The sequence below is a fragment of the Nomia melanderi genome, chromosome 2 (genome assembly GCF_051020985.1).
Source record: "Nomia melanderi isolate GNS246 chromosome 2, iyNomMela1, whole genome shotgun sequence".
Lineage (NCBI taxonomy): Eukaryota > Metazoa > Arthropoda > Insecta > Hymenoptera > Halictidae > Nomia > Nomia melanderi.
Genome location: NC_135000.1, coordinates 6,174,265 through 6,191,978, shown reverse-complemented (window position 1 = coordinate 6,191,978; position 17,714 = coordinate 6,174,265). Strand labels below are relative to the sequence as shown.

Genomic DNA, 17,714 nt, shown 5'->3' with positions numbered 1-17,714 from the left:
GGTATTTGGGAAAGTTATATTGACTGAACTTTGTCCGATCAGTGGTTAGGAATATTCTACTTGTTTAGGCTTAAGTGTTGCCACTGGAGGCTGAAGAATTTTGAGGTCTTCAATTTTTGAAGATAGAACATGTTCAGTTTCACTTTGTTTCAAGTAGCAGAAATCAGAGTCGGACATCGTTTGAAACAGTGGAAATCGAAGTTTGACTTCGTTTGAAGATTATAGAAGTACATTTCAAAAAATCCTTTTAAAAATTGACGTTGACACCGACACAAAAATTCATTGCATACCTAAATTATCAATCGACAAATGGTTTATAGATCTGTGAATATTATTAATTAGGAAAATTATTGTTTGATTTGGGAGTGTTTATGAAGATTTTGAGGATTTGTTGATTTATTATGAATGTTTGTGGTAATTGGGAGAACATTGATAAGAGTGGTATATTATTGATATTATTATTACTATAGTTTGAATTTATATATATGTAATTAACGAAAATAATGAATAGTTTAGTAAATTATAATAGGAAGAAAATAATAGAATGATAATTTCTGTAATGGAAATAATATTATAATTGGTATTCTTATTATTGTTGTCTGTTCCAATGTAAATGTTTATGAGAATATAAGTATTTCAGTAGTCACTGTATTCTCAATTTAATAATAATGTTGATGATGGTAATTATTTATTTAAATTTATAAGGGAATGTTTATTTTACGCAAAAATCCGTTGTCTATTTATGCAACACGGAGGCTTACGTTGTAATTGGATTTGTGGACTCTCGTCGTGAGTGAATTACATTCTGACAGCCTGTAGCTGCTCACGTCCCCTAGCTGCGATGCAGGATGAAAAATGTGCAGGATGGTTGAAATCTAAAGCAGACCTGGCTACGATGTTTCTTTTATTCTTCGCTGGGCTGTGCGGAATTAATTTATCACTGCAACACTCGTGGTTTTGTTTCGTCTGTAGGGATTCCGGGAGCTTTGGGAACTACAAAGGTAGAGCTATCTATAGAAATTAAAGATATTTTGTGTTAAAAATATCCATAGAAATTAAAGGTAGTTTATATTAAAAATATCTATAGAAATTAAACATATTTTCTGTTAAAAATATCTATGGAAGTTAAAGGTATTTTATATTAAAAATATCAATAGAAATAAGGATATTTTGCATTGAAAATATCTATAGAAATTAAACATATTTTCTGTTAAAAATATCAATAGAAATTAAATATATTTTCTGTCAAAAATATCTACAGAAATTAAGGATATTTTACATTAAATACATCTATAAAAATTAAAACAACTTACAAAAATTAAAAACATTTCATATTAAAAATATCTATAGAGATTCAAGATAATTCATTACAAAGAAGAAATATCAAAAATCACATCAACGAGGTAAAAGTTCAGTTTCCAAATCTCCAGCACCGAGATCCAGGTTTAGAAATACGAAGCAGGAGGTGTCAGTCTCCCGCTGAGCGTCTCAGACGTATCCAGGTCCCATAATAACCAATACGACTCCATGGTTCGTGGATCCAGGTTATAATTAGACGTCGCGATAGAGTTGAACGCAGCCAAGCATTCCAGTGTACGTACGCCGACGCCTCTATTGTCGACGATTCTTCTCAAAGGAGTCATTGTCAACCTGACTTCGAATTGTACTCGTTTGTCGTCGAATTAGGCGAGTCTAATTCAGTACCCGACAATTTTCTCTTTTACCTCTAACCGAGCTACCATTCACCACTCTCTATAATTAGCGTTCGTGTGTACGACCGTTACAATTAATTTCTCACTTTGTACTACTGGCAATCTGGAATCGTGTTTGTTAAATATCTTGGAACATTAATAATTTCGCTAATATTCTATAGGATGGCTGATTAATTTCGTGAAGAAGGTTTACAAAGTTCTTTAACATTCTTCTCTTGATTCCGAGATATTGACAATATCAATTTTTCAATATTTAATACCTGAGATTTATCAATAACTATAGTACTGTTTAACAATCTTAGATATTAAATATTTCTAATATTTAATAATATTTCATATTTACCAGTGGTTAAATTTGGAATTTGAAGTGATATTTTATATTAAGTTTTGATTATTTTATATTATTTAATACATAACGATAATTATATTTTTCAATTGTTGTTATTATTATTATTATTATCATCATAATCGTCATCATCCTCATTATTATTATCATTTATCTACAAACAAATTTGCAATTTCCGAAAACTTGAGTACTTACTAGTTTATCGAAAGCAGTTCCTTCATTCCGTCCGTCCCAGTTAATCCACTTCGGTAAATCTTCCATTTAATCGCTAAAATGCAAATATAATTTAAAATTTTGTTTCTCTGAATGTACAATTTTATTCGTTACACGCGATCCTCCGAGACGCTTTGGAAATGGAATAAAACCGTGCGCCGAATGGCCAGCCAGTGAAATTCAGGTTGTCTGCAGTTGAAAATTGGATTTCGCAAATTCGAAAACTCCGGGATTGCACGGTTTGTTACGAATTGCCCCCTTCTTTCGACGATTTCCGTGCACCTCAGTGCTGAATAACGTTTTGTTCCCATTGGAAGCCTTAATCACGAGCAGCGTTAAAAAGGGACATTTATAATTGCTCGCAGGAACGAATCGTTCGTCGGCAATAAAAATGCAAATCAGACCCGCACGCGGACAGATCAATTAATCAGCGTATCTCGGGCCGTTAATTAACGAACCTTTCTACACCCTTGCCAGATTTACACGTCAAATTTTGCCGAAAAAGACAAATGGAATGAGTGAAATGAAATATTGGGATATATTGGAGTATATTAAGTTGCCATATTGTTATAGCATATATAATATAAAATAATATAATATTTATATAATATAATATAATATAATATTATATAATATAATATTTTTATAATATATTTTTATAATTTATAATATATTATAATATATTTTTTATGTTATATTATATTATATTTATCATAAGTAATATCATTTGTATGTCAACTTCTTAAAAATTAATTAATCTTGTCCCATTCTCCCATTAATTGTTTAATGCCACTTTCGAAAATCTCTTTAAAAAATCTCTTAGAAAGTAAAATAAGAAATAACATTATTTATGAGATGATACAATATTTTTTCAAATAATCTTCTCAAGCGTTTTGATACTTTCAATACAATTCTTAACACATTCCCAAGAAATCTGCGAAGATATTCGATTCAGTCCAGATCGTTCGTGGAAAGGGATGAAATTCTATAGACAACTGACGTAGAAATTCTTCCTGTGTCCTGAATTAATTCGCCCGCGGCTTCAGTCGACGGTTCTCGCAACTCTCGGCGTTCCAATCTCCATTAAACCGTGAAAAATTGCTGCACGTGAACCTTCAACCAGGAAACCGATCGGTTTCGCATCAGTCGTCGATCATTCAATCGTCGTTAGTATCGATCCCCGGCGATAGTCTCGCGGGTTGGTTAACGCAATTATTGCAGTCCTACGACGACAATCTAATTTCCCACGGAACGATCGGACTGCTTAGCCGAGGCATCTAATGGCTCGGGAAATTGATTCTGCATTTAAAATTGAAACGTATCTGGCTGGTGATCCTATTACGCTAACGGGAACTTCTCGATCAGTTGCCCAATCCTTATGAAGAATTTTCTGATGGTGTCTGAATCTGTAGAGATCCCGATGGATGACTCTATAAATTTACTATGAGTTAAACTGTCGTTTTTAAAGGATTCACTGCTAATTCAAAGTTTTGTGTTTAGGAAGGTTAGGTGGAAATTTGGGAAAGTTGTATCAAATGATCTTTGTCTAATCAATGGTTAGGAATATTCTACTTGTTTGGAGGCTAAAGAATTTTGAGGTCTTCAGTTGTTGAAGATGGAAGACATTGAGTTTCACTTCGTTCGAAGTAGTAGAAATCAGAGTTGGACATCGTTTGAAACAGTGGAAATCGAAGTTTGACGTTGTTTGAAGATTATAAAAGTACATTTCGAGAAACCCTTTTAAAATTGACGTTCAACGGAATTGTGAATGCAACGCTGGTCAGAGGTACTCCAAAGCCAAACGTTCGCGCGTATAATCAAACTTGTCTCCCAACGCAGCTGTTAACACTTTTCAGCCAGGCCACACCCCTTCGACCCAGATAGTATAACAGATCCGCCGTACCAGGGAGGGCGAAAGCGACGGAAGCTACCAGCCTCGCTTGGATGATCCCTAAAATCCGGGAGGAATCAGGATTCGATTATCCCTGACAAATTACGCATCAAAAAGTCGATAGGTTCCACTAACCCTAGCTTCCCTAGAAAGAGAATCTCGGGGGATCCCTCGCAGGACTAATAAGCTCCCAGAAAAAATGGACGATGATGATACCGACGAGAAAAGAGAGCCTCTAACCCTGGTGAACAAGCTGTCAAGGACCAGAACCCTTTTGTCGTCTTCTAAGTTCTCCTCGACGAGCTCCAAGCTCGAAATACGGAAAAGACACTCCACCGAAGAGTCGGACACCATGGAATGTGCTTCAGAGAACGAAGTCGAGAACATTCCCAAAGATGACGAGACCCCTGAGCCTCTGGTCACCGATGAAAAGGGGAACAGGATCTCTGGACCGGAACGCCATTCGTTGGACGTGCCTGAGGAGGCAGAGGCCTTGCTGATGAACCGTCACCAGGTGACCAGGACCAATTTGAGTATCAACGAAGAGGAGTGCAGGGTGTCCAGGTTCGCTGGCACTCGTATCGGCCTATTCAACCGAAGTCCTCAATCGTCGTCCAGTCAGGAAGACTATGAGCCTGAAATAAAAAGCCTGAGCAGGCTTCAGAAGAACCAGCAGACCCAGCAACAGCACCTTCTGACAGCTACCACCGGGGGCCAGATCACTGCTAGGTCCATGGAGAGCCTGAGGACGTCTAAGAACTTCCTCAGTGCCGATGACCGCTACAGCGAGGACTCCAGGTCGCTAGAGTCTCTGTCAGTTAGCTCCGAGTCTCACCTGACCTCCAAGAACCAGTATAGAAGCTTCCTGACCTCGTCCACGAAGGACGTCAGAAGGATCGTCACGGTAGAGTCCAAGAGCAGTGACAATATACACAGGGAGGAGAGCCTAAATGCTGAAGTCCGTAGGGGACTGTTCGCCAACACAGGCCTGGAGAGGAAGATCCCGCAACACCTGAGTCTGCCACCCCCGTCCAACGTGTTCTCACTGACCAGTCCAGGTGGCAGCGACAGGAAAATCACTATCCTGAGTCCGCACTCACCGATACAGTCCTCGGAGTTCCAGTTCTCTATACAGACCCTGAAGACCAGGCGCAAGAAGGCTATCGTTCTGCCGAGGTTGGTGTTGCCCAGAAGCGATTCCGAGGTGTTCTTAGAGTGAGTAGTTAACATGTTAGAGTATCCGGGTTAATTGGTGTTGTCCCGTCGTCTGTGTGTGCCTTGGCAGCTCGGGTGGTCATCGTATGGTAAGACAAATTCCATTTACCAGTTTACCTAGTAATTGACTGCAGGTAGTCTACATTTAGCATCAGTGATCCATAAGATTTGCGATTTGATTATTGCTACGGTTGGAAAATAATTTAGAAAGAGTATAGACACGGGTCAGCCGGGACCCAGCCATCAGCTGATGAGCGAAAAATATGTTATTTGGAAGCCAGACTATCGAGGTTCTAATTTCGTTGAATTTGAGAGTTTTAGACTATGCAGGGTCACTTTATTCGTCAGAGAATTTTTCTTCATTAAGGGTACCATAGTGGAAAGTTCATAGGTGACATTTTGCGTATCGTTGTTGCTACAAAGGGTTAGCTCGCTGCATCTAGGGCACATTATACTCTAGCCTCGGTAAAGTTACTTTACAGGTAAACAGTGGTTTGTCCTTGTAATTAATTCCACTTTGCACAGTTGCGACACAATTACCAAGGAACTTTACCGAATAATGACAGGTAGTTAAAGTTTTTTGAAAATTTCTTCTATGGGAGGTATCGATTTATATGTGACGTGGACGACAGGTATTCCTTTGTTCCACCTCCAGTGACACGTCCGCGAATAAAAAATATCGGCAGTTTCATGAATAATTTCGCGTGTTACCGCGTTTGTTGAGTATGCATTTGAAGGAAGTGGAAAGAATTTATTCTTCACTTCCGTTTTCAGAGTGAAATGTTCTCTTTTACGTTCCCCAGCCTCATGCTCCGTGGGTTCGTTCCGGCACAAGTTACGCGAGAGAAATTTCGCTGGGAACTTCGTTGCGGCGTGAAAGGACCCGGGGATAAAACCGTGAATACTACCGGCATCATTAAGTTTAATGAATTGACGATGTCCCGTTTGTAACAGGACCCCTGAAATTAATATTCCTGAGCACGGACCTTCTTTTAGGTTATTAATGTCTAAAACGGAGTAGTTAAAATTAATGAAACCTTTTACTTGTCTAACTAGTAACGGGCTCATTCTACTTGCTCGATTACTGGAGGACGTGATGATTATACTACTAGCCTGACTAGGATTAGAACTATTTCTCTTTCATTTAAAATATTCCACTTGTCTGATCAGTCACAGGATTATTCTACTTGTCTGCCTAACTAAATAACACTCTACGATTAGAAAAATTAAAAATTCCCCTTTTGAAATCAAATTTCTTATCCTCTTAACAAACCACTATTCCACTTGTCTGACCCAACACTGGACTACTCCACTTAATCACTGGAAAAATCAATTTCCGACGTATACAAGTACAATAAGTTCCTCAAAATCATACATTCTCTTCCGAAACACAAATACTCATATTCCCAACGAACTCGTACCAAATTTCCACAATAATTCAATCAATTTCACACGTGTCTTGCAAGCCCTATCACAGAATTTCTCACCCGAATCTACCCCCAATTATTACCGAACATAATGTCAGACCGGCACTCGAGCTGAACTAATTAAACTAATTCAGTCGTTCGAATTCAGAGGATAATCTCAGTAATAATGAACCAACCTCCCAACACCGTAAGTCAACTTTGACAACCCAGATTAACAGGTGCTCCAATCACAACCATTTCACCGGTTGGATTTCTGTTCATGTCAGCTCTGACCACCGTGTTTCCTGCGATCGTGTGCGTTCCCAATCCCAGAACTTCCCCGCAGAGAGCATTGTTAGCCGTTCGATTCGACTCGATAACGATTCCCATGCAAAAACTTGCATGCTCACGCAGTACATGCAGCAAATTGTTGGGTTTTTAATTATTATTATTGCTATACAATAGAAACGTTACTATTTGGTTTTCTGGGCCCATAACCTGTTGCGCTTTCAATTATTATTATTATTGTTATTAACACTACACAACAGACACGTTATTATTTTGATTTTCTGAGCCTATAACTTGTTAGATTTTTAATTATTATTATTATCACTATACAACAGGAACGTTATTATTTGAATTTCCTGGACCTATGACCTGTTGAGTTTTTAATTACTATTATTATCACTATACAATAGAAACGTTATTATTTGGATTTTCTAAGTTTATAACCTGTTAGCTTTTTTAATAAATAATAACACTTTTATTAACCCTTTGCACTAGACCACCACAGGATTTGACACAGAAAAATTATAAACATTAATATTTACCATTAATCTCTAATAAAATAGCTTTGTTCTCTAATTCATACGTGACTTCTTTACAAATTAATCTCAAAAAATCTCGAAAAAGTATCGAATACTTCAAGTAAAAACCTTCGAGTGCAAAGGATTAAATACACGAAATTAAACATGCTATAATATGAATATATCATAACATCAAAATCGTTACCCGAACAATAAATGAAATACAATCTATTTAACACGTCGAAACACTGTTTCAAAATCGAAACGGCACACAGCAGAATTTTTCGAACGCTCGACAAGCTTATTAACCTCGTTACCTCAGTTCTTAATGGCGACGAACGTTTTAACGTTCGCTGTTCCGAAATCAAATCGAACTTTCATGGAAGTTCATTGATTCTATTACACGTGTGCAAATTTTACGACTAATTCCGTGCCACGCGAGACGGAAAATTAGCCACCAAAATGGCGGGACAACTCCAGCAAAAAGGGAATGCATTTTCCAGCAGAATTTTTGCGCCGGATGTATTATGCAATCGAAAATGGCTCGTCCATTGAAATAGTTTCCCGAGTTTCCCGCTATTCCGAGGAATCGAGGTGCTTCAATCGAGTGGCTTTCATACCCGGAGAAGCACAGTTGAATTTGTTGCGCATTTTATTTTCGGCCAACGGAAAATGACGTTCGGGCTGGATTTTTAATAAATTGCATTGCAAACGGATCCTTTTCCTAGCATCTATACAAAACGAGCAGTGTGCTACGAATAAACAAATAACAGTGAAAAATTGTTTTTGAGGGATATTGAAACGGTGGGCTCTTTTTGTGCTCGCGGAAACGTTCGTTGTTAATGGAAATCGTTTTTATTGGGCTTCTATGCACGGGTCTTTTATTTATTAATTACTAAATTTTTGGAATGGAAGTTGCGCGTCGATCGGTTTATCCAGTATTAGAATCTTTTTCAAGCTGGTTGGTCTATTTAACAGTTTGTAATCTGTTTTTGTTAATAATTTATATATTTAGGTTTTTTTTGCATTATCAAATTTTTTATTCGTTAGTAGTATGTTTTTTTATTTACACTGAAGTAGTTGTCTTTTGTTGTATTGGAAATTTGTAAAAATATAGAATTTTGCTGGTAGTTTTTGTATTAATTTTATTTTTTTAAAATTAATCAATTTTGTAGTCAATAGAATATTAAATTAGGAACACTTAATGATGACATTTTTATTTCATTGATTATTGGTGGTCTGGTCGTAAACGAGGCTATTTTATTTGATTGTTAGTAATGGGAATTCTACTTGTCAGATCAGGGACCGGAATGATCTACTTGAAACCCTGTTTCAAAGTTTGTTCCATTTGTATAATTCGGAACAGGGTAACTTCGCTTCTCTGATCGGAAACAGGTTGTTCCGTATTATGCTAGGTTAACCACGTAATCCGATACGGGACGGCTACAATTAAATTAATTATTATTCGCCAGCGAGGTCGATGAAAATTTTAATTACGGTATACCGGAGGGGACGTAATTTTCCAAGCTATTCTCTGCTCGAATTAATATTCGTTCGTTGAAAAGTACAAAAATCCAGGCGAGTAATTACATTATTAATAGGGTTAAATTAATATCGGTATTGTTTCCTTCATAACGAGTCCTCTTCGAATTCGTGTTTCACGAAAATGGTATTCAATGTGAAACGAATAACCTCGTATCCATTGCAAAATGAAATAATCCTCTCTATGCGCAATAATGATTTATTAAATTCAATTTAAAGCTTCGCAACAGTGTCATCGCAGATATAATAATGGAATTATAGAATTTTATTTGTTAACATCATAATTTTATTTTCAATAATTAAACAGAAACACTGGAGAATAACTTATAAACAATTATCGCAGTCACTGGATTATAACTTCAATACAAAATTGTTAAAAAAAGAATAGAAAATTTTATGGTCTTGTATAAAAAATATAGAACAGAATGTGTTCTTGAAAATACATTTTGTTCGACGTCGTTAGCTAAAAGCGTTCCTGAGATACAATGTCCCAAAGTTAACGCTCGAAAACAGGAAGCAGCGTGACCCACGTGACCCGGAAGCTACACGTAAGTAGTGTCTGGTAATGGTGTAACAGTGAGTAGCAAAAACCTGACTCATTCATCGTCGCACGGTCAGCGTGGCTCAGTAAGTGAAAGCGAGAGAGTCCAACTATGCGAACGAGAAAGTGACAGAGACATATTAAAAATTAGGGTTCCACTTAATCGACGATATCTCGGGAACAGAAAGTCTTATCAGCACGAAACAAAATGCATTTTAAAGGGGAAACTTTCCTCTTTCCAACGACACAATCAGTAATTAAATTCCTTCATTTATAACAAAGTTATTTAAAAAAATATCGAACAGTAAATTTAATCAGTATACAGCTTCAGTAACTTCTCACTTGTATTAACTCTAAAAAATGTTACCGCTTAAGGAAACATAATTTTGTAAAATTAATATATAAAACCACTGGTAACATTAATAATTAATTAAAAATTTAAAAAAGTGTAAAGATTGAAACCTCACGGCAATTATACCTCGATATATTATACTAAAAATATTTTTAAACATCCAACGAGACCAACATGATTCCATTCACCATAAACGAAGCCCATTATTATGCAAATAATTTAATGAAAACTTTCGTCAGCCATAAACACGGTACGCCGCGCGAGCATTCGAGTGGAACATACACTTTGCTCCACTTTCAGTCTAATCAATCTCTCCCACAATGAAATCTCTCTAATATCAGCTTTAAAAATACTCCCGAAATTATTACTCCCAATTAAAACAAGAAATATATGTAAAATCACCTTCAAATACCTTCAAACCTCTTCAAACAAGTCGGAAAACAACGAAGCGACATTTCCTTATTTTTCATTAACACATTTCGTGTGAGGGAAACTTCGGTTATATTTTACTTGTGAACTATATCGATTTTTTTAATGGAATATTAAGTTATATTCAAATTCGTAGTAATTTTTATATATTTTGATATTCTTCCTTTGTCCTTGATGCTTCGTAATACCACCATCAGTGACCATGTGTCCCTTAAAAATACTTTCCTACAGAAATATCTGGTACACTCAAGTTTTTAGTAATTTTTATATATTTTGATATTTTTCCTTTGTTCTTGCTGCTTTGTAATACCACCATCAATGACCATGTGTCCCTTAAAAATACTTTCTTACAGAAATATGTAGTACATCCAAGTTTTTAGTAATTTTTAAATATCTCGATATTGTTACACGTGCCACCGAACGTGTTAAATTTGCAGATCACACAGAAATGAATCTCTGGGAACAATCGTCCAACCGAAAGTCTCATTTCCAAGCCGCGATTTCTTTCGTCCGGCGTAATTCTCACTGACACGAATCGCGTAGCGCGTTTCTCCGGCTCCCGTTCGGCAAGATCGATCCGACCGGTGCTTTCCGTTTCTGGTAATGAGCTTACGCCCGTGCTGCCTCGCGCGCTCGCGAGCAGAATTAATTTGCGCGATGGGAAACGCTCGTTACGATTGTTAATTAACGCGTTCGATACCCGGTAAACGAAACGGGCTCCTAATTCCCGTGCACCCTCGGAAACAACCGCGACAAACACCGACGGAATCCTGTATTTGTCGAAACGATTGAAGCTTAGTGTTCGATCTTTTTTCCTGCTCTATTTGCTCGTGAGTTTTGTAATGATAATTTGATTTGCTTCGAAATATCGTTGAGTGGATCAAGGCAGGTTTTGAACATGTTTGGAGACTGTTTTTGGAAATAGGATAATTAGATGTATGTTATATTGCAATTCTATATTATTTTTTATTTTTAAACGGTTTTTGAAATATGCTCGTTGTTATATTTATATATTCTTCCAGATATTTTGAAAATGCCTGGAAACTGTTTATAAAAATAGAAGAACTACATATAGGGTTATAATAATTACAATTCTATATTATTTCTTATTTTTAAATGGTTCTTGAAATATGTTTGTTGTTATATTTTTATATATTATTTTCTATTTATAAACATTTTTCTAAATACGTTTGTCCTTCTATTCATATTCTTTTAAATATTCCTTCTAATGAAAGGATTGTATATTTCCTTTAGAAAACTAAACTCACTAATCATTTAAAATTGAATTTTATCTGTCCTCTTACATTTTATTTAAAAACTCAAAGCAAAGGGAACTTTCTAAAAATTGTGTTACCTATTTAAAATCAATAACTCATCTACTTTCCACTGCATTTGCTTTCACTACTTCACTTCAAACCTCCTCAGACCACGTCAAACTCATTGCACATTTAAAATCCATACTCCCTTTACATCTCGTCTCATTTATTCATACACCTTCATCACCATTAATATAAATAAAACCCACTTCAAATCCTCCACTGAATTTTTTAAATTATTGACCAGTTATTTTTATATTCATTGCTCAATAATTTAAGAAATCTACTGAATCAACCTCAATTAAAAACATCCCTCTAAAAACATGTAATTTCAACAAGGTTCTCTTTCACTTCCAAAGAGTTCTTCGAATTTACTTTTCTCTATCCTGCAGTTGATTTTTCGAAATTGCATTAGCTCGTCTGAAAAGGCCAAGGACGCGGAAACCGGGAAATTCAAGGGTTGAATAAATAAAGAGGCGTGTTCGCGTTAATCTCGTGGCCTCTGAACTTCGTGGCTGATCAGCGGGAAATCGAGACGTTTCCACAAACAGAATTCCGGCCACGCGGTTCGAAAATACACGAACTTTGCGGAGTCCTCGGCCAGCATCGGCGATTTTATTTAAACGCCTCGTATAACACGCAATTTATTCCTGACCGTCTGCCAGCGCTGGCCGTGTACCAACGGGATCCGCTCGCGTGCCCCACTCGAAACTCTCGATCGGGACTCTCGTGATTGATTCGATAGGTTTCCATTCAGCCTGTGTTTGCTTTCCGTGCTTGCTCGGTTCAATTGCCGGCGGCGTCACTTACATGGACAATAATTAACTCTTAATTGGTGCACGCCACGTTTGTCGAACGTTTCGTCCGTTTCTCCGGATGCTGCGAGGAAATGTGTGAATTAGAAAATTTGGAAATGCGAATACATTCGATTGCTAATCGTTGACTTCGACTACTGAAAATTTAATGTATGGGGAAGTATAATATATATTGGAGAGGTTAATTATTGTTTTGTATTGGAAATGGTTTTTAAATTGTTGAAATATGTGGATTAGAAAGTTGTATGAGAAAGCTAATGTGTTTGGAAGAATGGGGAAATTTTGAAAATGCTTTTGGTTATTAAGTTGTTGACATGGACTACTGAAAATTTAACGTTATGTATGGGAAAGTATAATATATATTGGAAAGGTTTTTGAAATATGTGGATTAGATAGTTGTATGAGAAAGCTAATGTGCTTGGAAATATAGGGAAATTTTGAAAATGCTTTTGGTTATTAAGTTGTCGACTTGGACTACTTAAAGTGTAATGTTATATATCGGAAACTATGGAAATTGAGAAGTATAGGTTGGAAAAGTTTATTATTGCTTTGTATTGAAGATGGTATTCGAATTTTCGAAGTGTATGAATTATAGAATTATTTAAAAGAGCAAAGATTTCGAAAATATGATTATTATATTATTGACTTGAACTACTAAAAGCGTAACCTTACATACTGCAAACTCCATAAATTGGAAACTAAAACCGAAACTGAGACAATCAGTAAGATGCTCATTAAAAATATTTGAATTATTTTCCAATTAAAAATTTGCAAAATATATTTAATTTAGCAGTTCTACCGTAAAATATCTCGCAATATTTTCACGGAAACTCGTATGCACAGAATAGGTACTAGATGGAAACACGTAAACTCAATTTGCATAAATTATGCATAGCGCGACGAAAATTCCTAAATACTCTCTCTCTCTCTCTCTCTCTCTCTCTCTCTCTCTCTCTCTCTCTCTCTCTCTCTCTCTCTTGTAATTTTCTTTTTCCCATTTCAAAGTTCATTTTTCGCAAGAACTTCTCTCATTTGCATCACAAGTATTGTTTATGTAAACGAATAATAAAACGAAGCAACGACGTGTCTGAGATTATCTTCTTCAGTTATTAGCGACTTCGTTTGTTCCGTTTCCGGTGACCGAGTTTTCGAATAGCGGCTAATTTGTCCAGCAAACAGGTCCCTGGCGTGTACACACTGCGAAATACAGCCGGCTATTTCGCTGATAATTCGATTAGACAGCGCTGTTTGCTGGACATGTTCAACCGTGGCGGTAACTGCTCGATGATCGACTCGAGATATCGGTTTCTGACGCGCTAAGTGGATCCCCGACCGGCTGTCAGCGCTTCCTCTGCCATCCGAGACGCGAATTTGACACTGTGCTGGCGTCGATTACAGAAAACCAACAATAATGATTGTAGGAAATTAAACAATCCTCCAATTAACATTACTTCATTTACTGGAGCTCTTCATTTAACCCTTTGCACTCGAAAGGTGACTCTCAGTCACCATTCGATCTGATATAACAAAATTACAAAGTGTTGTATATAATATTAAGTTTCGTATAATGCATCAGTATGTGAAACATTTATATAAAACAGCTTTGTTCTTAATTTAGGTATGTTTTCTCATTAGTTCGTTTCAAATAGTGTCGTCTATGTCTCATTAGAAAGTGTAAAATGTTTCTAGTGAAAAGCTTCCGAGTGCAAAGGGTTAAAATATAATGCTTGGATTTTATAAATTAATTATTTAAAATTACTGATGTTTAGCTTCTTATAGAAGTTATAAAAATATATTTTCTTGAGATTTTCAAGGAATTTCTTTGTACCATGTAAATGGCATAATTGATTTTTTAAATAATTGAAGAATGGTAGAATACTTAATTTTTTTAATACAGATATCTATAGTTAGAAGATGCATTATTTATTGAGTGTATTCTGTTAATAATTCTCTATATTATTTAAGTACTATATTTCTTTAACTATAGAGTATCTTGTAATTAGAATAATTAGATTATTAAATGTACCTATGGCGCAAAATTCAAGATACTCCTAGCATCTCATTTGCTTGACCGACAGTAGATGAATTTGAAGGAAATTACTTTACCAGCTCAAAATATCACTAGAACTAGGGACAAATATTATCTCCATACACATACCTTGGTAGGACTGATGTCCCTATTCTAAATCAATAGTTGCACTGTTGAAATTAAACATATTCATCCCCAAACTTCGTTAATTACTTAAACACAATTTCGTCATTTCACATTATAATTTTTCTTCTGAAAAGTGTAAAGTTCCCACAACGAACTCAAATTAATATCATCAAATATGGAGTTAATTATCTCCAAGCCAATTAATACACTTCAGTTAGTGTAAACCTCAAACGAGCTCAAACCTGTTCAAATCCGCTCCAATTCTTCCCAAGAAATTTCAATCACTTCATCCAGTTCGCTGCTCTTCTCAGTTCACTTCATCCCATCCATCTCGAGTTATAGTTAGAATGAAGTATCTGCGATAGAATGAAGTATTTCGTTCATTTGCATCGCTAATTATAATTAGTACAGGTGGCGCCATCGGTGGTGAGATCTCCAAGTTTGTAGTCGCTCTAATCTTCCAGTTTCACTACTAGATGGCGATACCAGTTTCTAGAAACTGACGCAGAAATTCACAGCTAACAATCTCACTAATTACACATTAAAATTTATCATCACCTTTCAAACAATCCATCAGATAGTTTCTATTATCTTCAAAGTGAATTCTGAATCATAGTTTAGTAATGTTTCTTTAAATTTTTAGTTATTTATTTACCGACACACGAAGTGCATATAAATGCAGCAGTCTTTTTCCAGATGGCGCCGTCATGCACATTTGTCTGTGCATTAATGGACACTTCCACTGTAACTCATATCAAATCTTTGCTACAGAATCTTATTTCAAAATCTCTTCATACAAATCCTGTCAATCTAATTCCTCTTCTAATACATTTAAAAAAAGAAGCTTCCATTACAAAATTGCACAACTATAAAATAATTTTGAAAATTGTAGCTTACAACAAATGAAGATTTTCATCATCTGAAACTCTGAAATTTCCAAACACAGAAGCTGTTCAAACTATAATTTAAATCTTCTGTAAGTCTATGTCAATTCAATTTACCAGTGACTCCAGTGAATCTGGTTGATTGAACTCGAATTGAAATAATTCATGAACCTAACCTCTTATCCTGTTCACCGAGTATCAATCTTGCTTTAACACTAACTATACTGGCACGATTCCTTCCGTAACTAGTTAAACAATAGCCTATAAAATATGGACAAACAAATTAGAGGAAAGATTGTTCTTAGTGAAAAAAACAACGAAAGTAAGGATGAAAATTGAAGAAACAATTAATAGGAAGAATATAGGCATTGATATCGAATTAATTGAACAATGGAATTAAATGAACAGCAGGATTTTAAATCTGGTCGTTAACGTTAACACTATAACTACTGAGTATTTAATACTATAATATGTAACCTCTATAAAAACTATAACAATAGATTATCTTCGGTTCTTTCAGGCAATTATTACAGTATTCGAGTGAACTCATTTATTTTCAAGATCATTTCGAATATTCGATGCTTTTAAGATAATGATTGCGAATTACCAAGCATTTAATATAATTAATATGTAATCTCTATAAAAACTATAATAGATTATCTTCGGTTCTTTCAGATAATTATTACAGTATTCAATTGAAATTATTTATTTTCAGGATCATTTTGAATATTCGATGCTTTCAAGATAATAATTGCGAAATAAGACAATCGAAACCAGTCATTGTGACTGATACGTTAGTTCCAGTGTTAAATCGGATTGATTCCCGGTCCACAGTAACGTTAATTCGTCAGCCATGCCTGCGGTATCGATTTACTATTGGATCGCGATTAAAAGATGGCTGGGTCCCGTTGTTGCGCAGGAGTTTACAGCGGCGTGGTTCGTTCTCCGCGGTCGAGAGAAGTTTCAGGGACATCTCGGGCGCTTTTCGCGGTAGCTAAGAAGTTTCTCGAGGTTAAAAGCTTCGCTCGAGTATCTCGGCCCGGCTGTGACGTTGATCCGGGACAGAACTTGAAGAACCGAGTCAATCGAACCATTATATAAGATAATACGGACGCTCTAAGCGGTAAACGATAGTTTTAGTCTAGAAAATTTCAGTAGTCGTTCGTGTGTAACAATCTACAGTGTCCTTGAAGATTCCTAACCTAGTTACTGATGCAAAGTATTATTATAGTGAATATTAATTAACCTATTTAATATTACTATAATTATTAAATGGTAAATATATTTACTATTACTATAATTATTAAATAGTAAATATGTTTACTATTACTATAATTATTAAATGGTAAATATATTTACTATTACTATAATTATTAAATGGTAAATATATTTACTATTACTATAATTATTAAATAGTAAATTATTCCTCTGTGATCAACTATTATACTTAAAAGGAAATATAGCCATAACATATGCTTAGAATTTTTTTTTCAAATAAATCATTAATGACCAACTAGTATCGATCAAAGTTGAGAAAATAATTATAGCAAGGGGTTAGTTTGTTTATTTATTATGACGTTTGATTAGAAATAAAAGAATTTCATGGACGTAAGGATCGTTCAGTTGACAAATTGATCGTGCAAAATGGCGGACAATGATTTTCGAAATTCGCAATGTGTAATACGATCGTTAAACCGGGCAATTAGCACGAAGCACATCTCACGTTAATCTTCGTCATTAATTTGCTGCTCGGAGGATAAATGAAATTCACGCGAGAAATGAGCCACTGTTCCCAGCAACAATATCACCGCGATTCGAGGAGATCGAAGTACGTGCTGAACTCGTCGGGCCTCGTGGTATAAGCAGCAATTTCCTAAGCACGTATAAAGCATTTAATGACTAACTTGGTTTAAGATCGGAATGAATAACGAGGCAGGAAGCGTGTGTTAGGTATAAGTAACAGAATGCAGTGTGAGCATTTTCACAAGGAAAATCAATAATGCAACTACACCGTGTTGAAGATCGCCTGGGTGTTTCTGCTTTAAAGAAGAAGTTGCAAACGAAAAGTTCTGCTGGGGTTTAGAAAGGATC

At 35.8% G+C, this 17,714-nt stretch overlaps 1 protein-coding gene across 6 annotated transcripts in view; it reads left to right on the top strand.

The window, feature by feature from the left end:
• The window catches only part of dnc (phosphodiesterase dunce), a 220,604-nt gene that overhangs the window by 47,087 nt on the left and 155,803 nt on the right, over positions 1-17,714 (top strand). For 3 of the 6 annotated variants that reach the window (XM_031972755.2, XM_031972581.2, XM_031972393.2), the window contains exon 2: positions 4,128-5,377. The exons of 2 other annotated variants lie outside the window; for them this stretch is intronic. In XM_031972755.2, the coding sequence (XP_031828615.1) occupies positions 4,362-5,377 (1,016 nt within the window). In that variant the 5' untranslated portion in view covers positions 4,128-4,361. The remainder of the gene's footprint in view (positions 1-4,127; positions 5,378-17,714) is intronic. One more of the 6 variants, XM_031972665.2, reaches the window with a different exon arrangement.